This window comes from Oryzias latipes (genome assembly GCF_053564925.1).
Source record: "Oryzias latipes strain Hd-rR chromosome 1 unlocalized genomic scaffold, Olatipes_Hd-rR_3.1 chr1_Y_2".
NCBI classification, from domain to species: domain Eukaryota; kingdom Metazoa; phylum Chordata; class Actinopteri; order Beloniformes; family Adrianichthyidae; genus Oryzias; species Oryzias latipes.
In genome coordinates, this window is record NW_027616336.1 from 469,018 (window position 1) to 496,705 (window position 27,688).

General features: G+C 46.9%; 3 protein-coding genes across 4 annotated transcripts; 1 reads left to right on the forward strand and 2 right to left on the reverse strand.

Moving 5' to 3' along the window:
- Window positions 1-7,256: 7,256 nt before the first annotated feature.
- LOC101155748 (neuropeptide B) lies at window positions 7,257-8,227 on the reverse strand. Its single transcript, XM_004066163.4, has 2 exons — window positions 7,820-8,227; window positions 7,257-7,622 (listed from the first exon to the last, which is right to left on the reverse strand). The coding sequence occupies exons 1-2, from the start codon at window positions 8,081-8,083 to the stop codon at window positions 7,494-7,496; spliced, it is 393 nt and encodes a 130-aa protein (XP_004066211.1). The 5' UTR covers window positions 8,084-8,227; the 3' UTR covers window positions 7,257-7,493.
- Window positions 8,228-8,448: 221 nt separating this feature from the next.
- Window positions 8,449-15,404, reverse strand: LOC144990502 (N-sulfoglucosamine sulfohydrolase-like). 2 transcript variants are annotated; one of them, XM_078944018.1, is made up of 9 exons: window positions 15,251-15,404; window positions 13,419-13,579; window positions 13,248-13,353; window positions 12,816-13,168; window positions 12,405-12,486; window positions 12,129-12,332; window positions 11,025-11,188; window positions 10,731-10,948; window positions 8,449-8,720 (listed from the first exon to the last, which is right to left on the reverse strand). In XM_078944018.1, exons 1-9 carry the CDS (start codon window positions 15,402-15,404, stop codon window positions 8,537-8,539), a joined length of 1,626 nt encoding a protein of 541 aa, XP_078800144.1. In that variant the 3' UTR covers window positions 8,449-8,536. The 2 variants fall into 2 exon arrangements, with proteins under 2 accessions (XP_078800144.1, XP_078800143.1); XM_078944017.1 differs by lacking the exon at window positions 8,449-8,720 and adding an exon at window positions 8,820-8,975.
- Window positions 15,403-27,320, forward strand: LOC144990501 (sodium-independent sulfate anion transporter-like). Its single transcript, XM_078944016.1, has 15 exons — window positions 15,403-15,539; window positions 15,920-15,996; window positions 16,103-16,443; window positions 16,882-17,074; window positions 17,180-17,265; window positions 18,946-19,162; window positions 19,247-19,425; window positions 19,488-19,560; window positions 19,626-19,737; window positions 19,829-19,884; window positions 22,550-22,690; window positions 25,093-25,220; window positions 25,296-25,395; window positions 25,466-25,599; window positions 25,673-27,320. The coding sequence occupies exons 3-15, from the start codon at window positions 16,240-16,242 to the stop codon at window positions 25,790-25,792; spliced, it is 1,743 nt and encodes a 580-aa protein (XP_078800142.1). The 5' UTR covers window positions 15,403-15,539; window positions 15,920-15,996; window positions 16,103-16,239; the 3' UTR covers window positions 25,793-27,320.
- Window positions 27,321-27,688: the final 368 nt, after the last annotated feature.

The following is a 27,688-nucleotide window of genomic DNA, read 5'->3' on the forward strand; positions in this document are numbered from 1 at the left end:
AGCCAGGACCCCCCAAGGGAGACCCGCTCCGCACTCCAGGCAGCCACCCACCCGGCCCACGGTTGGTCCAGGTAGGAGCAAGGCAGGGGCCCGCCGCCCCCGCCCAGGAGGGGGGAACCCCGGGGAAAAAAGGGCGGCCCATAAGGGATGTTATAAATATGGCCCGACCAGGCTCGGCCATGTTGGAAGTTTGGCGGGGCCCAGCGCCCAGGGGCAAGGACCAGGACCCACCCCCCAGGGACACGAACACCCCCGGCTCAGGTGTAATATGAACCCCCCCACCGCGCGGAGAGAGCACCGCCGGGCCCAGGGAGCCGGCACCCAAGGGACACGGCCGCCATCGCCAAGAGGCCCGCACCCCCCACCAGGGACGGGGCAGGGGACAGATGGACCCAGGTCCCACCTTCCTTGTAAAATGTGTGTGCGTGTATGGGTGTTTGAGAGGGTGTTTGTGTGCATGTGTGTGTGTTTATGTTTGAATGTATATATTGAAGGGGGAGGGGTGTGTGTACTAAGGGGGGTGCAGTTAAAATTGGCGAGTAGGGCACTAAGGGGACATCTCCTGATTACTCACAGTGATGTCCCCTCACCCTCCACACCAAGGGGCCCTAAATGTCTAAGGTGCGGTTAAAATTGGCGGGTAGGGTGCCAGGAGGACATCTGCTGCTTGCTTGCAGTGATGTCCAAGCACCCCCCCTACCAAGGACCCTACGTGTCTAAGGTGCAAATAAAACCGAAAGAGGGGGGGCCCACTCCATACGGCAACCATAGGAGGGGGGCCACTCCCAAGTAGCCCCCCCCCAAGGCGCATCGCAGGCTAAACCCCCCACCCCCTCACCCTAATATGAGGTTATATAAGGAAGGGGGTAAGTTGGGGACAGCTGGTAGACTGTCCCCCGGTGGTCAAACAGCCGTCCCCCAGCCCACCCCCAGCAAAGGGGCCAGGGCCACCCAGCCCAGGGGCCCACCCCCGGAGGCGCCGACACCCCAGGCCCGGCACCACCCACCCCACACAGAGAGAGAGGAGCCAGAAAGCGTCGCTCCCCCCCGGAGCAAGCCCAGGCCCCCACCCCCAGACGCCGGCCCTAGAAGAGCTCTGGTCAGGCCTCGACGGGACCGAGGAGGCCAACCGGCCGAGGCAACCACTGATTGCCTCAGCGGAGACCCCGACCCGCTAGCCCCCCCGACCCGTACTAATAATGGGCCCCCCCCTCCCCCCCAGAACGCCCCCCCACAGGACAGGGCCGACAAGCCCCCCACCCCACCCCACCCCAGACCCCGCAGCCGAAGCGGGTGATACCCAGAGCGACCGGGGGCCCCGAGAGGGTTGTCCCGTCCCGTCCCAGAGCCAGGGAAGGGCCGATCCCAGCCCCAGGTGCAGATGGGCAGCCCATCCGGCGCCGCTGGGCCCCCCCCACCCGAGCAGGGCCCCCCGCCAACCCCCCCCAGCACAGGCAAAGGGACCACCCCCCCAAGCCAAGCCAGACCACCACCCCACCCCCCACCACGCACCCCCACACCCAAGCCCAGAGGACCACGCAGCGCCCCAGCCCGCCCCACCCAGGCACCGGACCCGACCCCCCGACCAACGGAGCCCCCCACCGCCCCCGCCAGGCACCGGAAGCCCCGACCCCCACCCCAAACCACGGCAGAAGGGCAAGGAGCAGCGACGACCAAGCCCTCCACCCCCTAAGTCATGGAGTCAACCACAGGAGACCAGAGAGACTGAATTCTTTCAAAGTTACTTGAGCTTTGGGCTGACATTTTTTCCAAGCTGATATGATCAAACAGCAGATTTCTGTGTTGACTTATGTTTATATTTTTCTTGTTTTTCCAATTTATTAAAATAGTTTTTTTGGCAATACAAAGAGTTATGAAAATGATAGATGCTAATCCTTCTTCTATATCGATGGCACTCATGTCACCAAGCACACAAAGTGACGGTGAGGCAGTGATTGAAACCTTAAGCCAGACTGATAAATCGGCACATACCTGCTGCCAGAGAGCCTTGACAGGAGTGCAGAACCACAGTGCGTGCATGTAGCTGTCGGGTAGATTATTATCACAGTGCTCGCAAATGTCTGAGTTACTGAGACCCATCTTGAACATCCTCTGTCCAGTGTAGTAAATTCTGTGAAGAGTTTTGAGATGGATTAGCTGCAGATTTGAACTTTTTGTCAGTTTAAAGGTGTTTAGACAAAGTTCTGACCAGAAGCTTTCATCTGTGCTGATGCTCAAATCTGCATCCCATTTTTTTGTTGGAAGGGCAATATTGTTATCTAAATTGCATAAAAGTTTGTATATTTTGGAGAGAGTTCTATTCATTGAAAAATTAATCAGAGTGGTAACTACATCTGGTAGCTTTAAATCGTCGTCTTTAATTTTATACTTTTTAGTAATACTTGATTTAAGTTGCTGATATTCCAAGAAGTTATTTATTCCATGTTTGTCTTGAAGTTCCTGGGGGGTTATGAATCTTCTATCAATAATTACGTGCTCTAGTTGTTTTATGCCCCCTGCTTGCCAAGCTGGGAAGTGAATCATTTTTTTGTTAATAAGGATGTCCGGGTTGTTCCAGATGGGTGTCATTTTGCACGGTTGAATTGATGATTTTGATATTTTGAGAAATTCCCACCAGGCTGTTAAGGTGGCATTTATATTAATGCTTTTGAAACAATCCTGTTTTTTAACTATTTGGCTAATAAATGGTAGCTGTGACAGGTTGATCTTTCCACATAACACCTGTTCCAAGTCTAACCATGAGTTGGTTTCTGGATTATTTTTTAACCATTTTAAGATATATTGTAATCTATTTGCAAGAAAGTATTTGTGGAAATTAGGTAGTTCTAATCCTCCACAGCTTTTTGCAGATTTTAAAGTTTTTAGACTAATTCTTGCAGGTTTGTTGTTCCATAGAAAGCTTGATATGGATGAGTCTAATGTTTTGAACCATTTTAATGGCGGTTGTGTGGGAATCATTGAGAAGAGATAATTAACTTTGGGTAAGATTTTCATTTTAACCGTGGCTACCTTGCCCATAAGGGACAGAGGCAGGTTGGTCCAGCGTGTTAGATCGTCCTGTATGCTTTTCAGTAATGGGGTGTGGTTTAGCTGCACCAGTTCTGATAGTTTGGGGGAAAAGTAGATACCCAGATATTTGATATTTCCTGTTTTAACTGGAATTGTGAGTCTTTGTTCCATATTCCTGTTGAGTGGTAATAAAACAGACTTATTCCAATTAATGGAATAGTCTGATATGGAGGAGAATTCATTTATGATCATTGCTGTTTCATTTACAGAATGTAAATTCCTTAAAAACAGTAATATGTCATCCGCATAAAGACTAATTTTATGATGGCTGTGTTTGGTTTTTATTCCTATAATGCTCTCATTCTGTCTTATTGCTGCAGCTAAAGGCTCAATGAATATAGCAAAAAGAGAAGGAGAGAGTGGGCAGCCCTGTCTGGTTCCTCTTCCAAGAAAAAACCTGTTTGAAGTCTGTTTATTAGTTCTAACTGATGCATTGGGGTTGTGATATAATATTTTGATCCAATTGATGAATGCTTCTCCAAAACCAAACTTATGGAGGGCAGCAATAAGGAACTTCCAATTAACTCTGTCAAAGGCTTTTTCAGCATCCAGCGATAGTACCGTCATTTCCTGGTTTTTAATGGTGGCAAAGTCTATTATATTAACTAGTCTACGGACATTATCATCCGAGTGTCTGCCTTTGATGAATCCAGTCTGGTCGAAGTGGATTATGTGAGGAGTGATTTTTTCTATTCTCTGTGCTAGTGCTTTGCAGATAATTTTTACATCTGCATTGATTAAAGAAATGGGGCGATAGCTTGAAGGACTAGTGGGATCTTTGTCTGGTTTTAGAAGAAGAATTATGTTGGCTGAGTTCATGTTATGTGGCATTGATTGGCTCTCATTAATAGATGTGACAGTTTTATAAAATGTTGGTGCCAGTTGTTCCCAGAATTCTTTATAAAACTCAGCAGGAAAGCCGTCAGGCCCTGGTGCTTTACCATTAGGCATTAGTAATAGAGCTTCATGAAGTTCAGACGGCGAGAGCGGAGAATCTAAGTTTGTGATTTGATCCTCATTTAGCCTGGGTAGGTTTACATTATTAAGAAATGAGTCAATACTTTGCTCTGACGGATTGATCTGCGGTGTGTACAGGTTTTTATAAAAGTTTTCAAATTCGTTATTAATTTTGACCGGGTCATGGGTGACATTTCCTGTTTGGTCCATAATAGAGGTGATTGATGATTTTTCTCTGTTAATTTTAAGCTGATTAGCCAGAAATTTGCCAGATTTATTAGAGTTTTCAAATCTTTCAAGTCGCAGCCTTTGTATTTGAAATTGTGTTTGTTTATTAATGATGTCATTTAACTGCAGCTTTAAATTTTTCAGATGTCCCAGAATGTGTTCCTGTGCAGAAGCAGCATAAGCAGTCTCCAGGGTTTTGATTTTATTTTCTAATTCTAATAAATCTGCTTTCTCTTTGCGTTTTTTGTGCGTTGAATAAGAAATGATTTTCCCTCTCATGACTGCCTTTGCTGTTTCCCAAAGAACGCACGGTGGGATGTCTGGAGTATTGTTGAAGTCTAAGAAGGTTGCCCACTCTTTTTTAAAGAATTCAAGAAATTCCTGGTCCTTTAACAGAGACGTATTAAACCTCCAGGTTGTACCAGAGGGTGTGGATTTTTCCCTAGAAATGTTTGCAGAGACTGGTGCATGATCACTGATAATAATTGGATGGATATTGGAGCTTTGAATATTTTTTAAAAGAGAGTTACTGATTAATAAATAGTCTAAACGGGAGTGTGAATAGTGAACTGGAGAAAAAAAGGTGAACCCTTTAGTGCTTGGGTGACATGAGCGCCACGCGTCGCAGAGACCCAGATCATTCATGTACTGCTTTAGAATACTTGCAGACCGCCATGTACGCTGGTTTGCTGCTGTGCTGAGTCTGTCAAGTTCAGGGTCCAAAACAAGGTTGAAGTCTCCTCCTATAATGATTGTGGAGTCAGAGTGAACTGAGAGTGAGGTGAAGAATCTGTGAAAGAAGGAAGAGTCGTCAACATTGGGACCATAAATACTCACTATACAATAGTCCTTATTCTGAATGGATATATTAATGATTACAAATCTGCCTTCTGGGTCAGTAACTGTATCCTTATGAGTAAAATTAAGATTTTTATTAATTAAAACAGCAACTCCTCTTTGTTTGGAGTTGTAACTGGCAGAGTATATAACTGGAAATTGTAAGCAGCACATAAGGTGATCCAAAGAATTTGATAAATGGGTCTCCTGCAGTAGAGCTATATCTGCTTTTAGACCATCCAGGTGATTTAACACTTTCAATCTCTTTGGCTCAGAGCCAAGTCCACGCACATTCCAGCTAACGATGTTAAGACTGTTCATAACTGCTCTGACTGAAAAGGTGTAAAGCTAAGTGATGCATGTGTGCCAGTCCGTGTGCGCGTGCCCGCATTGAGAAGCGCTGTGCGCGTGAACGTTTTCTGGCTATGTGAGCTGCGTGTCGCGTGCGTCCTATGAGAGCCTGTGTGAGGTGATTGCAGTATGTCGGCGTGTGTGTGCGGGATCGCATGTGCACGCCCCTGTGTGCGCTTGTGTGTGCGCGCGCCCGTTCCGTGCATAAATAAATACTTACCGAGGATGAGTTGCTTCCAGGTGATTTACATATAATGAGGGGGGAGAGGGGGGGGGGAGAGTAAAGGAAAGAAAAAAAGAGATAGAAGGGAAAACGAAAACAACAACAAAACAACAATAGAAACATCAGTGGGACTGAGGTGACGAAGAAAAAAAAAGACTGTTTTCCTGCGATCGAGGTGTGGATTATTGATGATCCGGTTTTCCATTCATTGAAGTAAGTTTAGCGGGTTTCTTCTGGGCAGCGCAGATGTTCTCAGCGCGGATCTGAAAGCCTTCAGCACAGCCAGGGGGTGATCTCCGGGTCCCGGAACAGCCGGCCGTCCACGTAAAGTTTGTCAACAGCCACAATCGCTCTCGAACCAGCAGCAAGATGCTTCCTCCTCAGCGGGAACAGGATCTTCCTTCTGCGGAGGATTTCTGCCGGGAACTGGTCATTCACGCTGTAATGCGTGCCTCTCAATTCCCGTCCGCGGCCCTTCACCAACTCCTTCTGTTTGAAGTGTTCGAATTTAGCCACAATAGGACGCGGGCGCTGGTGGTCGGACCTTCTTCCTCCGAGGCGGTGAACCCTGTGGAAGGAGATCTTCTGCACCTCCTCCTTGGGGAGCTTCAGGTGGACCTGTAAAAAGGATCTAACGGTGGCCTCGGGGTCTTCTCCTACCTCCTCTGGAACCCCCGCGACCACTAGATTGTCCCTCATGCTCCTCGACTGAAGATCCAGGAGGGTTTCCTTGATGGATCGGTTCTCCTCGGAGAGACGGGCGGTGTCACTGCTCAGGGTCTTCACGGTCTCTCTGAGGGCCTGGTTCTCCGCTGCGAGCTCCCGCACCTGCTGCTGGCTGAATTCCAGAGACTCCCGCAGACCTTGAAATTCTCTATGGAGGATCTCCAGCAGATTGAGGCGGCCATCAAAGCTGGAGAGCTTTTTGTCAATCGAATCCAGGATATCGCTCATTCCGCTGCCCGGAGAGGACACAGCCCCGGGAGAGTCCTCAGGCCGTTCACGCTTGGCGGAGGGGGTGGTGGTGGCGGTTCTGGGCTTCACCATGTTGCAGGTATTAAAACACTCGTCAATGAAATTCTCCAGGTCCTCCAGGCTGACAGAAGCTTAATACTCTTAACAGGTTATGTTAGTTAGCAGGAAATGTTTTAATATGGCGGAAAAATGAAACAAGATCGAAAATGTTTGTTCAAATGCTTACGCGCCGCCAGGTCGACTCACCACACTCGTCTCGCTGGGTCTCGCGATACTACAGCATCACGGTAAGGTCTCAGCCACGTTTGTATAGTTTTCGCTGCACAGCAGCAGAGCTCCGGAGGATTCATCCATGCATACCGACGTTTTCCACTCATCCATCACTGCAGCTGAGCGTCACAGCTGCTAATGAGCCGCAGCTCAAGGTTTGAACCTGCAGCTGCTTCTTATGATAATAAAAATCAGATTAGTTTGATCTGAAAGTCCGTCATGTTTTGTGTTTTTGATGTTCAAACTACAAAAGAAAAAACCTTCCAAGTTTTTATTTTGACTCATCTATGAAAAGATTTAGTAACAAACTCAGAGACACAGCAGCTTCTCAGTCTTTCTTCATTTTAATAGGTAAAATAAAAGCAGTGTTTTTGGGGAAATTCGCCCTACAGTCAACATGGCTTCAGATAATTCTGTCAAACTAAAGCAAAAATGTTTCAATAACAACATTCTCATCCACCCGCGCGCTCTCCTGCATCCTCCCAGATTTTCTTACAGTCTCCCCCCCTCTCAATAGAAGCGTTTGCAGGTGGAGGATTGGGGCTGCGCGCGCGTGCTCCGCTCACGCGGACAGGCAGTCCAAGGAGTCCAGGGTGAGGAAGACATCCGCCTTGCACTGGAAGGTTCCGGTCCCGTCCCGCAGCAGCTCGCATGTCTTCAGGTTGGGGGAGACGTCCTTCACGCAGATGGCCTGGGGGGAAAGAGGGGGAGGCAAAGTTTTTAAAAATTCCCTTTTCAAACACTTGTGGAAATATGATCTGCACAAACGGCCAAAACTTAAGTTTCGACCGTTTCTCCGCTGCTCTGTGCGCCTTTACGCACGCGCGGTTTCACAGCCTGACCTGCAGCTCTGCGTTCGGATGTCGCCGCGCGCTCAGCTGGACTCACCATGTCTTTGAGCGCAGAGATCTGCCTGCTGGCGTCGTGGGTCACGCTGTTCTCGGCCGCCTCTTTACTGTCCGCCAGGACCTCCTCGGACTCGGCTCTCCGGACGTACGGTGACCTCCTGATGCCGGACAGCAAACCGGACGCGCGCCCCACCGGGTAGAAAATGGGTCCGGTGGACTGCTTGTACCAGGCTTCAGCTGAGTGGCAGGAAACGAGCAGAGACACTCCGACGCAGACCACAGCGAACCTGACCGACCTGTCCATGTTTAGGATAGAGCTGGCACCTTTGACGCGGAGGAACACGGCGCTGCTTGTCTGCGGGGTTTTGGATGAACTCGGAAAACTTTCTGCGCTTTAAATACTGTGCTAGGAGCGCGCGTGCGTGACCTGGGACACGCGTCAAATCACAGCGGAGGTGGGCGGATGATGGCCCTCTTAATCTAAATTGATCCGTTCTTGATGCTGGAGTCGGGGGGGGGGGGGGGGGGGGTGGCTCTGCCCCTCTCTGACGCTGAAGGTAAAAATGGATTCCTGTTAGTCAGCCATGACAGTCAGGGAGCTGAAAGGTTAAATGTACAGTTTGGTTCAAACTGGACCTTTGCGGAGAGAGGGCGCGTGCTAGAGCTTCATAAACTGTAAAATGGTTTATTTTTTTCATAAACAGCTTTGACATTTACAGATGTTTTGTAGGGTGGTGTCAGAGTGCATCAGGGTCCATCATAGTGAGTTATAGAGTGGTCTGCACTGAGGTGTCAGTTTTGCCTCCAGGACGTAGTCCGGTCCACAGACCCAGGGGTCTCCTGTCTCCCACTGCCACTTCTTCAGGCGCTGCTGTAGCTCCTCCAGCACGGCACTGTAGGAGGCGTCAGAAGCCAGGTTCCTCACCTCCAGAGGGTCAGACCTGCCAAATCACAGACCATGAACATCTGCTCTCCAAACTTTCTGCACTGTTTATCAATTCTATTAAAACAAACGGAATGAACAGGAAATAGAAACAGAATGAGCTTTAAAAGATTTATTGAAGCTGTGGGGTTAATGTGTGAACACTGGAACATAAAAATGATGCTAAACTGCCCCTGAAGTGCGCACATCCAGGCTGTGATGGAGAAACTTCCCACTCAGCTCCGCGGTTTCTCTTCATCGGTTGAGGAATATTCTGTGGAAAGAGGCAGCCTAAAGGTTTCCTCAGCTTGACTCATCTTTGATTGTCTGTTTTTCATGAAAAGGGATTAGAAACGTCACATCTGAACCTTCGGAGGCTGCTTCCCCGTAAAACCACAAAGAAGCAGCGTGTGCCGCTGACAGAGTTCCTGCTCATTCTCCTTCAGTTTTCTAAAGCATCACTTCATCATTCCAACAATCAAATATCGGTTTAAAGCAGAGAACTTCCCGTCAGATAAAGACGTCCACGCAGAAACTGTTTCTCATGTCTGGACTGTGTTTCTGGATCCTGACGCCCTACATGTGAAAGAGCATTGATCTGTGATACACTTCGGGTATTTTTGGTTCTCATGGACTTCATGAAGCCTCGGAACATCTTATAGATTACATAGAACCCCCTCCCTCCCCCCCGCTTCATTCCAACACCAGTTGGCCTGATCTCCCTCCAAAAAGAGCATTACCTCGAGGGAAGCTTATGAGCTTTTCCAAACATCTCTACCTCACAGCTGCCAATACAGTGTATGCTTCTAGACTGTTTTGGTTTTGGTCAGAGCTTCTGAACATTTCAATGGTGAAATCTGATGACCTTTAGACTGTGAGGTCTTCAGGTGCTTAAACTCCTCATGTTTTCAGATGTTTCATCCATTCTGGTCTGAAAATATTCTGTCTTTCAGGAGATTCCTGCCTGTTCTCTAGGGTCTTTTTCTGATTTTCATATTTGTTTTTAGTTTTTTTAATGTTAAGGCATTTTTAAGCTCAATAAGTTTTAATATTTTAAGTAAACGTTCATCTTAAAACTCAAATTTTTTTTAATTTGGAAGACTTGAGGATTCTCCAATAAGTCCCACTCCAAACCTCAGCCTTTGATCGATTTTAAAAAAGCATTCCCAGTCGTCATTTCATTATGATTATGACATTTTTGGGCATAAAACAAAAATAAACGGTGTCGTCTTCTAGAACGTAGTTTCTGCAGGGCGGCAGGAGTTCATCAGAAATGAGAAATTCACCTCTGAGTTGTGGGCAGGACTGTTGAGGAAGCCCACCTCTCTCTCTCCCACTAGCTTAGATCCATCACACCCCCAACCCATCAAAAATGACAAGCATGATTGGAGCTATCCAATCGTATAGTTTGGAGCCAAATTCCAGCTCAGATGGGGAAAATGAAGTCGTACATGGATCTGTTATTCTGAAAGTGGATGCATCAGAATGGAGCGGAGCCGGGAGCCTGCCGATTGTAGGTTAAACTTCACACCTACATGCTTTAGCCAACAGCATTTCTGCATCTGCTCACCACGATTTCAACATAGAAATACTCCAATTTCTTACATTTCTTTACGTCTTCCATCCTGAGAAATGTGCCACAGGAACATGTTAAAAACACCAAAAACAGGATTTCTATTGAGTGGGTCTCTAAATTCAGGCACACGTCCATCACATGTTTTTTGTTAAACACATCAAGCTTTTTTTTTTTTTAAACACCCGATTCAGAGTTCATCCATACATTTAATATTTTTTTAAGCATTCGTGGCTCGTCTGATGACTATTTTGCTTTTTCCAACATTAATCATCTTTTTTGACCAACATTGAACTTTTACAGTTAATGTCAGGCATTAATGTCGTCTTAGATTTGTTCCTTACGATGTCCCACAAACATGAGGAGGAGCAGATGAATGTTTGTAGATATTCTCTGGATCAGTGCTTCATTTCTACATCATTTCTCATCCATGAACCCTCCCAGAGTGGGACAGACCTGGTGTCATACAGCTCCCAGCGCTCCCTGTAGTAATACTGCTCCAGGCTCTTGAACCAGTGGGTGGGCTCACGGCTCCTGGTGCGGTTCAGCAGGTCCTGAAAGGTGGGGGACACATACAGGTCTTGATCTATGGGGAAGGGCATGCGGTAGTGCAGGTTGTGGAGAAGGTGGTACGCCCCCTGGAGGACGGAGCGAGTTGGGTAGTACATGGTAACCTGAAACGAGAAAAGCGTGGCAGTGAGGGGGGGCTGTTGGTCTCCTACAGGGCTGAGCAGCAGGAGGTGGGCCGACCTCGTGCAGGGACTGGCTGCTGAACACTGTCAGCCAATCTGTGGGCTCGGCCTCCAAAGCAGGCAACAAGGAGCGGCCGGTGAGGAGGACTGCCGCTGGGCTGCCGGGGAGGCGGTACAGGGGGTACGGCACAGAAAACCAGTCCAGAATGGTGGGGGTGATGTCTGTGGTACAACAACAACAACAACAAAAAACACAAAAGAGTGTGAGCAAAGAAAAGATCAGCAAAAACATTTCTGGGGCAGTCACATCAGAAATCTGTGGATTTGTCACATTTTATCTCAACTATATTTGAATGAAGGTTGCTTTTATCCCTTCAGTTTCTCCAAGCTGCTTTTGTCCTGTCCTCGGTCGCCCCCCTGTGGCTGTTCAAGAGCATTGCAGGAGAAAGGAAGGACGAGAGCGTCACATTAAAATCTTTCTACAGCTCTCCTGAACCACGCCGGTATTTCTGTCCGGTCTGGAAGTTTGGTCTTTTCTCCTTGCAGTTCTGTCCCATGAGCTCCACCAGGAAGACTTCAGCTGATTTTTTTTCCTTTTTGTAAGAGAAACGTCGGCAATCTTAGGAAGAACTTTGTAAGGACGGTGCATGAATGTCAGTGAAACGTTCTCTGACCACTGTCTTCTATCAGTCAGGAGCCAATCTGACAGGAAATCAGAGTGGACAGAGGTTTCTGAGTTGGAGGCTGAGCATGCTGTGAGTGTGTGTGTGTGTGTGGGGGGGGGGGGGGGGGGGGTCCTGCTCTGTTTCTCATACACGTCTGCAGATGTTTTGTTGCAGTTTCTATTCTTTTGATCTTTTGACTTGGGTTCTGCACGTTCAGGTTCTTTCTCTTACAGAAACTTTGTTTCTTCTCGTTGGTTTTCTCGCAGATGTTCCAGTGCTTTCCTGTCTTCCCTGACCCCCTCCCCACAGAGGCAGACCTGGGAGGGGTAGGAGGATTGTCTGAAATCTCAATTGGTCCCAGTTATTCTGATCGATCAATGAAACTTTCTAAATGATCTGGATGAAAAGATTCAGCCGCTCTGTGGGGGAGTCACATGTTCATTTACCATGAAGCCCATCTCCCTCACCACCCCCATCCCCCATCACCCCTTCCTTACCTAGCAGGCTGACGAAGGCCTGGCTGCTTTCCCCCCAGCGTTCCCTGCGCTCCGGAGACGACACCAGCATGGGCTCTGCGGTTCCGGAGTGATAGAGATTGGTTCTGCCATTCGGGAAAGGGATGCCGTTATCTGAGCTGTAGATGATCAGGGTGTCGTTCTCGTAACCCGCCTCTCTGAGCTCCTCCAGAACCAGCCCGATACCTGCAGGAGAAATGTGCAGCTTCAGCGTTTGGGCTTTTGTTTTGGCGTCTCTGCTCTGGTGCTGGTACTCGCCCTGGTCCAGTCTGCTCACGGTTGTGTACTGTGCAGCCAGGTCCGCTCGTGCTGCAGGTGTGTCCGGCACAAAGGGGGGGACCTGAGCAGGTGAGCAGGTGTTAGTGGTTCAAACACAGATCAACCGCCCGCTTGTTCTCTATTATCCTGGTCTGAACCGCTGCTGATTGGATCTGGATCAGGTGTTCAGCCAACCAGAATCTGCAACACCTGATTTAGTAGTGGGTAATAAGTTACACTGACTAAGTTACAGTTGCTTGAACACATTTTTTTAACTTCTACAGGTGTATGTTTGTGCCGAAGAACCAGTACTTTTACTCTGTTACTCTTTTCATGACACACATCCCGCCCGGCAGGAAGGACTGCAGACAGAATGATCCTCATCAGTTTGCTGGAGTGGGCCGGACTGACCTTTACTTGCTCCGGAGTGTAATGAACCGGCTTCCAGTCTGGTATACTTCCCATTCCCGTCTCTCCGTTTCCAAACTTCTCACAGAAGGCTCCATACTGGGGCTGCGAGTGTCCGCACCGGTGGGGGTCGTGGAAGGCCACGTACAGGAAAAACGGTCTGTCCTCACTTCCATCCGGAATGCGTCTTCTTCCCGCTTCCGTTTCCTGTTTGTGAGTCTGGAAGAACTTCCGGACCAGAAGTTTTATCCGGGTGATGTTCCTCCCCACCTGCAGCACTGAAGCGTTTTCTTCTGTATAGGAAAAGTCAAACGGATAGACGGAACCGGGCCCAACGTGCTTCTTCCCGATTATACCTGCAGGGTTGAAGAAAACAGGTGGGGAAGTGAACAGGCTGTGGCGCAGGTGTGGGACTGACAGGCGGTCTGAACTCACCTGTGCGCACGCGCGCCTGGCTCAGGAGCAGCGGCAGACTCCGCACTCCGTCAAACGAGTTGAAGTGATGGACATCCTGGTGCAAGCCGTACATGCCGTTCTGGTGCTGAAACGAGCAGACAAAGTGAGGACCTCCAGGATGTGGCGCCTGCACGTGCATGCGCAGCATACCTGCGGCAGGCCGGTGAGGATGGAGGAGCGGCTGGGGGAGCAGCTGCTGACCGACGTGAAGGCGTTCCGGAACAGCAGGCTGCGCTGCGCCAGAGCACGCAGGTGGGGCGTGTGCACCACAGAGTTGTTGTAGACCTCCGTCTCAAAGCCTGCATCGTCCGCTGCACAAGAGCAAAAACGGGAGCTCAGAGGATTTCCTTCACGTGATTCTGCACAAAGTGGAAATCCTCCAAATCAAATCACTTCAGGACTTGATCTTAGTGGACCGCCACCTTAACACAGTGAGGTTTAAGAACCAAGCAAACAGGTCCAGAGTGATGTGCAGACAAAGAGTGGTTCAGAACCCCCTTATGAGAAGGCAACATCTAGATATCATTACGCCAAAAGACTGCTGCCACTGGTGCCAAACTCTGAAGTCAGGACTTGGGTTGGGGTTTGCAAGTGGGTACCTAGCGGCCTCGGCTCTTTCCATGGGCCCCGGTGGACCCCGCCTGACGGGATGATGCTGAATCAACTCCTGTGAGTCCACTACCTCTAGGAGAGCTCAAAAGGCTTTTTTCACTGCCACCCAAACCATGCCAGCTCCTTTTGAGCTCTTCTAGAGGTAGTGGACTCCCAGGAGTTGATTCAACGCCATCCAAAAAAATACAAGCGGTTGGCCTGCCACGGCTTTTGGGACTTGGAACGCCATCTCTCTGGGGGGGCATGTGCAGGACGTCAATAGTTACCAGCTAGATATAGTGGGGCTCACCCCTACGCATGGTCTGAGCTCCAAAACTCAATCCCCATTCTGTCGTTGCTCATGGTTCTTTGTGGAACATAACATTTTATTTCTGGTCTTTGTAGATGCTGTTGTCCTGTTGCCTTCATCAAGCCATGTGTGCACTAGGCTGGTTTGCAGTGTGAAGTGGGTGGGGTTAAGGTCAGCACCGACAGCCTGAGGCCATGGTTCTTAACCGGAGAAAGGTAATGGGTCACGACTAAAATGAGCTTCCTCTGCAGGTTGGCTGGGTGCTCCCTTAGAGATTGTGTGAGGAGTTCGGTCACTCAGAGTAGAGCCGCTCCTCCTCCACATCAAGAGGAGCCAGTTGAGGTGGCCTGGTCTTCTGGTTTGGACCCCTCCCTGGAATAATGTTCTGGGCACGTCTCAGCTGGCCTGGAAACTCCTCGCGGTCTTCCCAGAGGTGCTGGAGGAAGTGAAGTCTGGACATGTTTGCTTAGACCGACCGCTACCTGGACTCAGATATGCAGAAAAACGGATGAATGACTTTTAAAAGGTAAGACATAAAAGAGGAGGTGTCTGGTCGGTATTTGTCTCTCAGCTCTGTTCCACTGGAGTTAAGCAACAGCAGAAGCAGAACCGCACGATTCTGCAGAGCTTTTTGGATCCAGATCACAGTTATGATGCAGCACAGCAATCAGAAACCAACATGGAGGAGGAAAGGTCATCGGAATACCCGGTGGAACGTTTCAGTCTGTGGCTCCAGTCTCTACAGAGAAGAAGGTTCCTCCTGAGGCTGAAGACCAACAGGAGGAGCTGGACTCAGATCTGCTAAAAGCACGTGATGGATCACAGAGAAGCTCTTTTCTGTCTCCATGGCAACTCTGTCAGCTACAGACCCCTCCTTCACCTCCATCTGATCTTCTGAAAACCTCAGATCTCTTCATGACTTCTCTTTGTGTTTCTGAGGACTGGAAGTCAGGGCGAGTCCACATTCATCAGCACCAGAAGTAATCCCCCACTCTAGTGCCTTAGTTTTCTAACCAGCTTTTTGACGCAGGTTTTGACGCAGCTGCACTCGAACTTCCGGGTTCGGTTCTGCAAAACTCACCGATGATCAGGAGAACGTTTCGTCTCTGTGGCTCCGCGAAGCCGAAAGCCGCTAAAAGGAGAATCCAGCACCACGGCGGCATGGCGGAACACCCCCACATCAACTGCACAGGTTCCAGCTCCACACTTCCCCAAACAAGTGAGGCTCCGCCCATTTTGATCACATGACCACGGCCGCGTGAGTGGAGAAACAGGAACTCGTCTCGAGCCGTGAAAGGAGCCGATTTGAGGAAGTTAACAAAATAAATGAACCTGAAAATCACAGCTGATGGACTCAAAGAAGACTGAAGGTCTGATCTGTTTCTATTCTGCTTCTATTCAGAGCTGTTTCTATTCTGTTATTTGTTTCATTCAGATTAGATACTATTTTTATTCTACTCCGTTCTAATCTGTGTTTCTATTTCCATTCTGATCTTTTTAATCTATTCTGTTTCTACTCTGATCAGTTTTCTATCTGCTTCCATTCCGTTTCTATTCCATTCTTATCTGTTTCTATTCTAATCAGGTTCTATTCTGTTTCTTTCGTTCTGATCTGTGTTTATATTTCTATTCTGATCGGTTTCTTTGTTATTCCGTTACTCTTCTGATTGATTTCTATTCTGTTTATATCCAGTAGTTTTCATTCTATTTTCCTTTGTTTCTGATCCGTTTCACATCTGTTGCTTCTCAGATTCTGACGGCTTCCACAGAGATCATGGGGTCTTGAGGCTCAGTTGAGGCCCCTTCCTCTGTGGGACACAGCTGCAGGTACTGTAGGATCCGCAGGTGCATGCACCTTTCAGGTGATGATCACCTGGCCTCTTTTCAAAGTCAGGTGATGATCACAGGGTGTCTACTCTTATGATGTGCTCAGGTTGTTCTACTGGTCTGAAGAGCAAACAAACAGGCGGGCTGGTGTGCAAGTTTCCTGACAGCTGGGCACCCCAAAAGGACGAAGCGCTCTGAACGCGTGTGTGATTGCTCTCGGCCCGTCACCTCTGACCCTGTGGGATGGATCGGTCGTGGGTGAGAAGGCCTTCGGGCTGGAGCTGCTGCTCCTGGAACTCTCTGAAGACCTGGCTTCCCATCCTGTCCTGGTTACCCAGATACAAAGTGAGCTACCTGCAGATGGACGTGCTGGCCGGCCTCACGGTTGGGCTGACGGTCGTTCCTCAAGCGCTGGCGTACGCTGAGGTGGCAGGTCTTCCTGTGCAGGTTAGCCCGGCTCCTTTTCTCCACAGGATTCATGGCTTTTTCTCATTTTTTGCTTCAGGTTTGGCTCAAATGTTCAGTCTTATGTAATTTTATTGATCATTTAAGCTGTTTGCTTCTTCAAGCTGTTGTTACTGTCATTTATAACTTTAGTTTACATTTAAAACATGGTCCTAATGCTTTTTTAGGTAAAAAAATATCACCTTTTCATGATTGCAGAAAATAATAATCTAGAATAAAGGTCTGTTGGTGTTGAATAAAAGAGTTTTTGCCAGATTTCCTTGTTAAGAGCCAGTCCTTTAGTTCCTGCAGTTTGTGGGTCGGATGGTCAGAACCTGAGCAGATCCTGACAGAAAGTCAAACCACCTTAAGGGCAGATTCAGTAAAACAGAGTCTCCACCATCGTCCACACAAACTTTGGTGTTCTTGTTTTGTCTGCAGTACGGACTCTACTCTGCATTCATGGGGGGGTTCATTTACACCGTCCTCGGAACCTCGAAGGATGTGACCCTGGGTCCCACAGCCATCATGTCCCTCCTGTGCTTCTCTGTGGTGGGGGGGCAGCCCCACAGAGCGGTGCTGCTCAGCCTCCTCTGTGGACTCGTTCAGGCGGCGATGGCGTTACTCCGATTAGGTCAGACCCCCTGAAGCCTGGCTGCCGCTGCAGACGACAGAAACCTACCAGGAGCTGTTGCTGATGCACGCCGTCTCTGAGTGTCTGTGCCGCTGGTCTCTGCAGGCTTCCTGCTGGACTTCATCTCGTACCCCGTGATCAAAGGCTTCACCTGTGCGGCTGCCGTCACCATCGGCTTCGGCCAGGTTAAGGTGAGTTTGGACGACGGCAGCGCAACAATGTCTCCCCACGCAGACTGATGAGCATTCAGTTTCCAGCTGTACGTGGCTATATACTGGATTTCATAAGTGAACTGTGACCACACTGCAACACTTTAACATTTAGTAGCATTAAAACCCTAAAGATAAACGGCCCAGGGAGATACTCCAATACTATGAAGTCACATTTTTGACACTAAAGTAAGAGCAATCAAAATCAAAATCTCCCATAAATACAACTTTCTATGCTGCAAATGAAAATCTGTCATTTTTGAGTGTGAAATCCCGTCCATGTTTTCAAAATGTCTTTCCTCTGGTTATATAATCCATATTTTCATTAATGACCTTTAGAAACCTGAATAAGTTTGAATTATTTCACACAACTGTTGTCAAATGCTTCTGTTGAGTCGCTCTGAGGTCAGCATTACAAATGTGCCACCAAACCAGCCAATCACAGACAAGAGGGTTCATGCTGAGTGGATTGGATTCTAACCAATCAAGCGTCTTTGTGTCTCCTTGAAGGCGCTTGGATTCAGTCACCAAACAGCTCATCCGTTCTGTTCGACCAGAACTCTGCAACTGTCCGTCTGGTCTTTCTCTGTGATCAGAACCCAGAGCGAACAGCAAAGCCAAAGAGTGCAACACTGCTCTGTTCTTACTGGATTTTCTATCCAGACAAATTATAGTTTTTTTATGAAGAAAACATTGAAATATGAAGAGAAAATTGAATATTTCTTTCTGAATTTAACAAAGGCACACTTGAGTTCCTCTCAAAATAAGACACACGGTTCAACAGAGGACCATCAGCTGAAGCAAACTCGCCCCAATGAAACATTGACAAATCAAGTCAGGAATGGATTTTCTCTGCCCTAATTATGTGATCTGTCATTCCTATTCCTATTTAACTGCTGCTGTTAATCTGAACAAAAGCAGGAATTCACTGAAATAATAAATAATTAATGTACAAAAATATATTTTTCCTTTTCTCTTCTGGGCAGAAACCAAACATTGTGGTTGCCACATTCATAACAAAAATAAAGATTGAATAAGATTCAAGTTCTGTGGAATAACATGATAATAACCATGTTTAAACCTGATGTTCAATGAAAGATTTTCAAAATAAAAGCACCAGAGGCTAAATATAAAAGGATATGGAAGCGTCAGAACAGGAACATTCATGGAGGAGGAACATGACTGTTTATCATTTCCAGATACTTTTACATTCTACAACTCATGAGTTGGAAGGCTCGCCTTTAGTGTTTGTGGCTTTAAAAAATCAATGTCTTCTTAGGAAAACATGAAATGCTGTGTTTGACAAAAGTATTTGATGGACATGTGTCTGTTTTACTGAGCTGCTTTAAGGGTTTCATGTCTCTGAGAGGGACCTGCACATGTGAAAAAAGGCTGCACCTTTCCTCATGCTCCTGGCCTGAAGACAGTCAGGAAAGTGTTGCTAAAACCATAATTTAATTTATAGTTGTTTTACTTGGGAACAATTGCAATAATAGATCACTTTTAAACATTCAGAGCTGGATTTTTAGTTATCTGCAAAGGATGAAACAAGTGTCCAGAAAAACAGCAGCAGGTTGTCCTCTCATGACAGAGTGCAGCAAAGCCTCCAGTTTCTTCTTGTTGATGTTTGTCAATGTTTCCCGTTGCTGTTCTCCTGTCCAGAATATTCTGGGAATCCAGGGGGTCCCTCATCAGTTCTTCCTGGAGGTCTACTACACCTTTTACAAGATCCCAGAGGCCAGAACAGGCGATGTGGTGATGGGCCTGCTCTGTCTGTGTCTGCTCACCATGCTGACCTTCATGAAGTCCAACCTGGTCTCCAATGACTCCGCCTCTTGCTCCAGAATGGCCAGGAAGTTCATTTGGACAGTTGCAACCAGTCAGTATTTGTGTGTCACAGACGCTGATGTGCTGAAAGTAGCATTTCCTGTTCTCAGATTTCTCTCCTCTTCCTTCTGGACAGTGCGTAACGCCCTGCTGGTCGTGGCAGCTTCCCTGTTTGCTTTCTCCTGCGAGGCGTACGGCCATTATTTCTTCACAATCACCGGTCACACTTCACAGGGACTTCCACCCTTCAGGCCCCCACCCACCTCGGATACCACATCCAACGGGACCACCGTCTCCTTTGGAGAGATGCTGAAGGTGAGGATGGGAGGAAGAGCTGGAATATGTGGAGCTGTCAAACATAACTGTGTTCTCCTCAGGACTTTGGTGGGGGGCTGGCTTTGATCCCCCTCATGGGTCTGTTGGAGAGCATCGCCATTGCTAAAGCATTCGGTAAGTGTGAGCAGGTTTAACAGGAAGTCTTCCCTGGGCTGTGATTCTCACTTCCTGTCTCTCAGCCAGTCAGAACGACTACAGGATCGACGCCAACCAGGAGCTGCTGGCAATCGGAGTGACCAACATAATGGGCTCCTTTGTATCAGCGTACCCCGTCACCGGCAGCTTTGGGAGGTGTGTGTAACACTGTGTGTGTGTGTGTCTGCAACATCAGTGAGTATAACGGTTCTATAGAGGTTCAACCTCCACCCTCCTTCCCCTTCAGGACCGCGGTGAACTCTCAGACGGGGGTTTGCACTCCAGCAGGAGGGATCCTCACAAGTGAGTGCTGAAGCCATCTTTCAGTCTTTATTGCCCTCTTGTGGCATTCTGCATCATTACAGCTTCATTTTCTTCAGGAGTGTAAAAGGACATCCATCTATTTTTCTAAGCCCACCTGGTGCTTTTCAGAGTCACAGGGTAGCTGGAGCCTGGTGAAGGCGGGGTTCATCACAAGTCCACACAGAGACCCACAACCACACACCTAAGGGACAGTCTAGAACCCACACACGCAGTAGGAGAACATGCAAACTCCACACAGAAAGATCCCAGCTGGGTTTTCAACCAGGATTTTCTTGTGGGGAGGTGAGAGTTGTACAGCACCGTATGGCCAGAGCAGAAAATCTGAAAATATAAAGAATACAGAAAGATTTAATGATGTCTGTGTTGCATCATGTCCAGCTCATCTGTCCAGTAGATGATAGAACGAAACAAGACCTTCATCAGAGCATAAATGAAGCCAATTAATGGATCCAAACCCTTTATAAATACGATAGAGGATTCACAAAGATACCTTTTCTTTTAGGTAAATGACTGGCTTTTTCTAGTTGAAAAGTTGCAGGCTCCAGTATCCCTGTAATCCGAAAATGGCTTAAGTGGGTTTGGAAAATGGATCGATAGACGTTTGTCTCAGCACAGGATCATAGCTGTGGAGCAGCAAAACAGTTAACTCCATAAAAACAGGAGTATGTTTTTAGTGAGGCTCACCCCTACAAAAAAACAAACACAGGCACAACTGACAAATATTTAAAAACATTAAAGCCATGTATGGCCTCCAGGCGCTCCCCGCGCCCGCCTCTACGTACCACCGTTGCGCCATCGGTGCCCACCTCTACACAGCACCGTCGCCCACACCGCTCACCTTTGATCAAGGCTATTTAAAGCTGCATATACTAATTATGCTAACTATAATAGTTATGCTGATGTGGCTAAAGGTGCTGGCATTGCGATCAGCATCATTAACTGCCTCAGACAAACACATTGCTCAAGACGCTAAATATGCTAGTTATGCTAATGTGGCTAAAAGTGCTAGCATTGCGATCAGCATCATCAATTGACTCAGAAAAACACATTACTTAAAATGCTAGTTATGCTAACTAAGCTAGTTACACTAAAGTGGCCAAAAGTGCTAGCCTAGTGATGAGCATCATCAACTCACTCAGAAAAACACATTGCTCCATTGGTTAGTCATAAGTTAATAGGAAATCTACTTTTTCAAAATCACGGGCATTCTGTCCCCCCCCCCCCCCCCCCCCATTTTCTCCATAGCAACCATTTTATGATTTGGTCACCTCGGGAATAACAAACAGATCAACATCAGTTTCAGACGAATCGGAAAATGTAAACTTTTGGAGGTCCTTAGCAATGGATGTTTTTTGCTAACCACGCCCACATTCCTTATATGTACATATCCAGTGTTTTTCCATATGTTCAGTTCCAGCCATGGATGCATGCATTCAATTTTCACAGTATTTTATTAAAAAACACAAGAGTTATAATAGTACGCCATTTTTGTAAGCTTGCTTTACGCATTTCGTCAAATATCTACAACTTCTTATTGCAACATTTTTTGCACAGTAGCTTGCCATTGATGCCCAAAAGATTTACGTTTGTATCTGGTAGTAAAGGTGATTTTTTTTTTTTTAAATTCAAGATGGTGGCCTACTCCCGAGGTCAAAGGTCGACGAAACTCCAGAGGTAGTTGTAGACTTATGCTAGCTGCATTTCTGAAATTTCGTGACAATTGCTCGCAAAAAAAATGTTGTAGACATTTTTAGACAAAACAGATTTTAGCACATCTGTAGGTCATGTCGCCATCCCATAATAATTTCAAAACTTCCTCTGAATATCGCCGACAATAATGGTTTCGTTAGTCAATTCTTTAAAGAAAATCCGAATTTTTTCGTTTTTGCTGAGTCAGCACATTTCTTTGCTGTCTTTTTTTTTTTTTTACCTCGCCCACATTCCTTTATCGATCTTGTCGTATGCTACATTGTTTTGTTCAGCATTTCGAAAAACATGAAAATCGCCAGTTCTCAGAGTTCGCCAAGCCGTACATCATGTGGCCGTCCCAAATTGATGTCAAAACTTTCTTGGGATATCCCCGAAACGTTTGATTTGGTTTCGTAACTGTATTTTGAAAAAAAAAAATTTTTGGGCGCATAAGCGATTTTCGGCCCATTCATAATTTATACGGGATTGCTCGCCGTGATGTCATCATCTTCAGGGGGGTGACATTGACTTTGTTGAAAATTCCTTTTCAATTTATCCTAGGTGTGTGTACATTTTGGTGACTTTTCAAGGATGTGGTGGGGTTCAAATTTTCACACAAAGGCGCAGAAATCTTTCCAACTGCGTAAACGATATGGTCCTTGGAGTCAGTGACTGCTGCTGCGGGCCATAAAAAAAGGTCTGAAGGAAGCCTCTTGGGAACCTTAATGTTTGTCAGAGGTGGAGACTTGGACCAGAGAATTTTTTTTTACTTTTACCTCCAAAACATTTGTGTCAGACCAAACTGTGTTGTGTGGTTCGTGCCAGCTCAGATGTTTTCCCTCACCGTTTCATACCATGCTGTAAATACAGCCTCTAGTCTTTGATCTGCTTGGATTCAGACCGTCTTCTGCAGTCTGTGTTTTGTGTCTTCTCATGTTTTCCTTTCCTCCTGCAGGTGTGATTGTCTTGCTCTCCTTGGAGTTCCTCATGCCAGCGTTCTACTACATTCCCAAGGCTTCTCTGGCTGTAGTCATCATCTGCGCCGTGGCACCCATGCTGGATTACTGCGCCGTGGCAAGGATGTGGAGCGTGCACAGTAGGTGGTCATAGTGTTGGTACCCTGAAGTCCCTGAAGGACAGGCTTGTAAACTGGAGTGCGGATCCGTTCTCTGAAACATCTGCACAACGTTGTGCAGGGCAGTCCTGCCTGTATTCTGCCTGACAACTGGTCCATTTATGCCTCTTTGGCATTTTTTTGTCATACTTATCCCTACCTACAAGGTTGAAGGTGCTTTACAGTCACAGACCCATTCACCCAGTCACACACACATTCACACACTGGCGCTAACCTCCCACTAAAGACAAGGTGGGGTTCAGTGTCTTGCCCAAGGACACTTCGACACATGGGTGTGCAAGGCGGGAATCGAACCTGCAATCTTACGATCATGGATCAACCGGCCTAATCTGAAGTTGTAGATTTTTAATGGCATGCATGTGGCAAGCTCGCAAAAGTGGGATACTGTTCTAACTCTTATGCTTTTCAATAAAATACTGTGAAAATTGAATGAATGCATCCATGGCTGGAACTGAACATATTGAAAAACACTAGATATGGACATATAGGGAATGTGGGCGTGGTTAGCAAAAAACATCCGTTGCTAAGGACATCCAAAATTTATTTTTTCCGATTCGTGTAAAACTGACGTCTGTTTGTTATCCCTAGGTGACCAATACTTTAAATAGTTGCTATGGAAATAAAATCAACAGAAAAGGGGGGATTTTCTATCAACTTATGACATGTAGCTCTTACCAATGAAGCAATGTGTTTTTCTGAGTGAGTTGATGATGCTGATAGCGATGCTAGCACCTTTAGCCACATTCGCATAACTAGCATAGTTAGCGTAATTAGCATTTTAAGCAATATGTTTTTCCGAGTCACTTGACGTAGCTGATCGCAATGCTTTTTTTTTTTTTTTTTTTTTTTTTTTTTTAACTTGTTCTGTCCAACAGCTGAGCAAACAGATTAGAGCTGAAGGCTTTTTGTGTTGGACAGGTTTTACTATCACAAAAAGAGGTTATATAGCTTCAAGAAACTAAAGTGTAGATTTGTATAAACCCCTTTTTGTCGTATTATTTTTTATTTATTTGTTACATTTAGTGTGTGTGGGGAGGGAGAGGGGGAGAGAGAGATCGCAATGCTAGCACTTTTAGTAGCATTAGCACAACTAGCATAGTTAGCATAATTAGCATATGTAGCTTTGACTGGCCTTGATCAAAGGTGGGTGGTGAGGACCGTGGTGCTGCGTAGAGGTGGGCAGCAATAGTGGAGGTGGTGCGTAAAAGCGGGCGGCAGGGGCGAATTTTGCCCGCGGGCCATACAATGCCGCTTGCGGCTTTAATTATTAAACTTTATTTTTACTCACCTGGAGTTTCTTGCTGGTCCTCATTATCCTTTTGAGCAGGGATTCTCAAAGTTTTTGCAGCGGAGGGCCACATTAGGAACTCGACATTCGACGGGGGGATAGTTTTTGTGGAAAAATTGGATAAACAGAAAAATGTTGATTTTAATGTCTTTAATGACCAAGTGTCATTTATACAGTTAACCAGGTCCTCCAGATGTTTTCCCAGATGCTGTCGGAGGTTGCTGCCCAGATCCTCTACTTGTCTAGTTGTTATTTGAAAGACTTGTTTCCTCCAAATTTTTCTGTTGCTCTGGACAAACAATTTCAACTACTTTCAGCATACAAACTCCCCTTGCTACACTGGGCCATTTCCGAAGCCACATCGTAGCTAGCTTCTGTCACAGCTTCACTGGATTTAGCCATTTTTGTAAACATTAATATCTGCTGTGCAGCATGGCCTCCTTGGTGTTGTTGGAGCTTATTTGTGCTCCTTCCCGGTAAATTTGTCACAGTTTTTATGATTTGGAAACATGGTGATAGTGGGCCCAACATAATGATTTAAATTGAATTCTTTGAGCATTTCATTTACATGCTTACAAATAAGGCACATGACTTTGTCCAGCCCATGAGGTACGACGAAGTAACCATTTGTCCACTTGGCTTGAAAGCGCCTTTTCTCCTCGCCAACACAACGTTTTTCCTCAAAGGAACCTGTTCTGGCTCTGTCTCCGAATCCCACTCATCCTCCCGCTTTGTCGTTAAGGTCCTTCCTTTCTTCACAGAGCCAGTGAAAAAGAAAATGTTGTCTGCCCTCCTGTGGTAAAAATTAATACACTGTACCATTGACACCTGAGTGTAATTATCTTGCTTTCCTGCAGATGTCGCCAGAAACCACGAAACAATATTTTTCCAAGCAATGTTCAGCTGATTTAATAACGATCATTTAGGATTTATTGAGGGCAACAAAAACTCTCCCCCCGCGGGCTACACTTTGAGAACCTCTCCTTTAGAGGGTTCACACGCTCATTTGTTTGGTCAAAAGTTATTTCTCCTCTTCGTTTCTCAGTGTTTTCCTTCTTGCTGCTCCGGTCTGCAGGGCTGGACCTGCTGCCGTTCACCATCACCTTTCTGTTGAGTTTCTGGCAAGTGCAGTACGGCATCATGGCTGGGGTCGCCGTGTCTGGAGCTGGGCTGCTGTACAACATGGCCAGACCCCGGATAAAGGTAGAGTCCTGCTAGTCTGTGAATGCCTGCTGGCTGGTTGGTGGTCAGGAGTCTTTTGTGCCCGCTCTGCTGCAGGTATCGGATCACGGCGTGCTGGTGATGCAGCCGTGCAGCGGCCTGACGTTTCCCGCCACAGAGCACCTGAGCCGCTTCATCCACGCTCACGCTCTGCAGGGTTAGGACCGCACTCACACACAAACCTCTTTGATCTCGGCTGCTGTCCTAACCGACTGCCCAACCTCCAGTGTCCCCCCCACGATCGGTGGTGTTGGACTGTCACCACGTCAGCGCCATAGACTACACCGTGGTCAGTGAGCTGAAGGACCTGCTGAGGCAGTTTCAGCTGCGGCGCGTGAGGCTGGTCTTTTCAGGACTGAAGGTGAGCTCCACAGGCCTCAGAGCCTCTTACTGATGGGAGCTTTCATCATCCGCTTTTGCTCCTCCCCCTCCAGCCCTCCATTCTGAAGGTTTTCCTGGCTGCGCAGCTGCAGGACTTCAGGGTTGCAGACACTGTGGAGGAAGCCCTGCAGATGGAGTCTGGATCGCCAGAGCCGCTCTTGGGGAGCGATTAAGCTGCTCTTTTTGCACTCGGCAAGGACAAAGGCCAGTCTTATAATGTCTTGAAGTTAAGTCATTGCATCTTGACTAAAACCTTTCACAACTCACCCATGTGGCTTCATCAGTCTGAGTGGTTCTGGGATCAAGCACCACTTATATCCTCCAGGTGGATTGTCCACATTCCTGCTAACAGCTGTTCTCATTAATGGGAACAAAGTAGAGAATCTTGGTACGGCCGGCCGGTGGAGGCGAACCCAGGAGCAGATCCAGGGAGTTCAAAAGATATAAAAACTAAATATCGCCGCTCATCTCCAAGAGAACTGGGGGGTCCAGGAGAAGTCACAGCCAACCTGAGCAAAACTAATTAAACATGAACAAAACACCCTTGTATTCTGGTGTTCATTTCGCGGAAGCAACCGTCCGACGCGATTCAGGCTTCCACGGCGTGCGTTAAAAAGTAATAACGCACACTTCGTCGGCCATTACCCCTTACATGTACACTGATAACCCGGATCTATGATAAAGTTTTCACCATCTGGACTTTGTCATTCAGAACAAGTTTGTTGTAGGTGTCACTGAGAATGATGGCATCAGCAGCCCACTCCTCCATCAACAAGGAAAGTTTCATGAAACCAGTCGACTAAAGATTTAAACGACGGTCACTTAGAACAAGCAAATCATTGACAAACCCAAAGACGTGCGGGACGATGAGACAGGAGAGAGTGATGCAACTGTACTGATGTCCCTTAGTGATCTTTACACGCGGTGATCAGCAGGTAACTGCCGATTTAAAATAAATCAATTGAATTCTTACTTTTTTCATTGGCTGATAAAAATTGAATATACTGTAGATTGAAGTTTTTGTCATTAGTCAGACTAAACATCCGATACACAGATTTGTGTTTTCACAACCTGTTGGGAAAACCTGTTTTCCGTGAAACAGGTTTGGTGTTGAACGCAAATACTTTGGTGATGGAGTTTCTATCATGCAGCTCATCCACCCTCATTCCACAAGAACAGGAGCGATTACTATCTAAAGAAAAATCTGGTTTTACATTCTTTAAAGATTCTTCTGAAGACGTGTGTACATGTTTGTATCTGTGCGTGTCGGTGTGTGGGTGGGCAATGTAAGTGTAAAACAATGTTGGCTACGATAGTCTTCCATAAAACCTATCACTGCCACAGCCAATCATAATCGCGTCTCCTGTTGTTGCCCCGCCCTGTTCCTCCTTCTGACAGAAAGTCATTTTCTGGGTTAACAGCAGCTGGTGGAGCTTTTGGTTAGAACGGTTTACTAAAACAATTCACGGTAACAGTAATTAGATGACTGTTACTGAGAAAAGAACAGCGTTACTACAAACACTGGGGGTAAAAAAAGGTTTTTATTTGGTTATATTTTTCTTATAAACTAAAGATTTGTTTTTCTAATGAAAGTCGGACTTTTGTTCTTTGTCTTGTCACATTTGTGGTAAATTGATCATGAAATATTTTCTCCCATTAAATGTCTGAGAATAAAGATCAGACGTGCTTTTCTTACAGAAATATGTCATTCTTTCTGAAAAAGCTCGAGCAGCTACACCTTTAGAGATCCCACGTTCCTCCAGGTCACCACCTGTAAATGTAGACATCAAGAACATCACTAAATCCTGTAGACTTTTGGAAATCTGTCCTTGCAGCTGCCTTGGGTTTAGGAGAAGCGTTCAATCAGTGGGTTAACACTGGGCTGTGGGACTAGAATTGGGGGGGGGGGGGTATTTCTGCTCTTTCTGGGCCCAAACTGGGGGTTTGGATTCCAGCGAATACAAGTGTGTAAATGCATGGTTGCATGAGGACTGCAGGAGTTGCACCCCCCCCACCCCGCTGTTGGAGCCGGAGCAGGGCGGGGGGACCTTAACAACTTCATGGATCAA

Bases quoted from the DNA above. Each gene is read 5' to 3' on its own strand.
- LOC101155748 (XM_004066163.4), bottom strand. From the start codon at position 8,083: ATGGACAGGTCGGTCAGGTTCGCTGTGGTCTGCGTCGGAGTGTCTCTG. The intron at 7,623-7,819 runs GTGAGTCCAGCT...CTTTCCCCCCAG, and splicing joins TCTCTGCGCTCAAAGACATG to GCCATCTGCGTGAAGGACGT.
- LOC144990502 (XM_078944018.1), bottom strand. From the start codon at position 15,404: ATGGGCGGAGCCTCACTTGTTTGGGGAAGTGTGGAGCTGGAACCTGTG. The intron at 13,580-15,250 runs GTGAGTTTTGCA...GCTCTTGTGCAG, and splicing joins AAACGTTCTCCTGATCATCG to CGGACGATGCAGGCTTTGAG. The intron at 10,949-11,024 runs GTCGGCCCACCT...TTCTCGTTTCAG, and splicing joins GCAGCCAGTCCCTGCACGAG to GTTACCATGTACTACCCAAC.
- LOC144990501 (XM_078944016.1), top strand. From the start codon at position 16,240: ATGGATCGGTCGTGGGTGAGAAGGCCTTCGGGCTGGAGCTGCTGCTCC. The intron at 16,444-16,881 runs GTTAGCCCGGCT...TTTTGTCTGCAG, and splicing joins TGGCAGGTCTTCCTGTGCAG to TACGGACTCTACTCTGCATT. The intron at 19,738-19,828 runs GTGTGTGTAACA...CTTCCCCTTCAG, and splicing joins GTCACCGGCAGCTTTGGGAG to GACCGCGGTGAACTCTCAGA.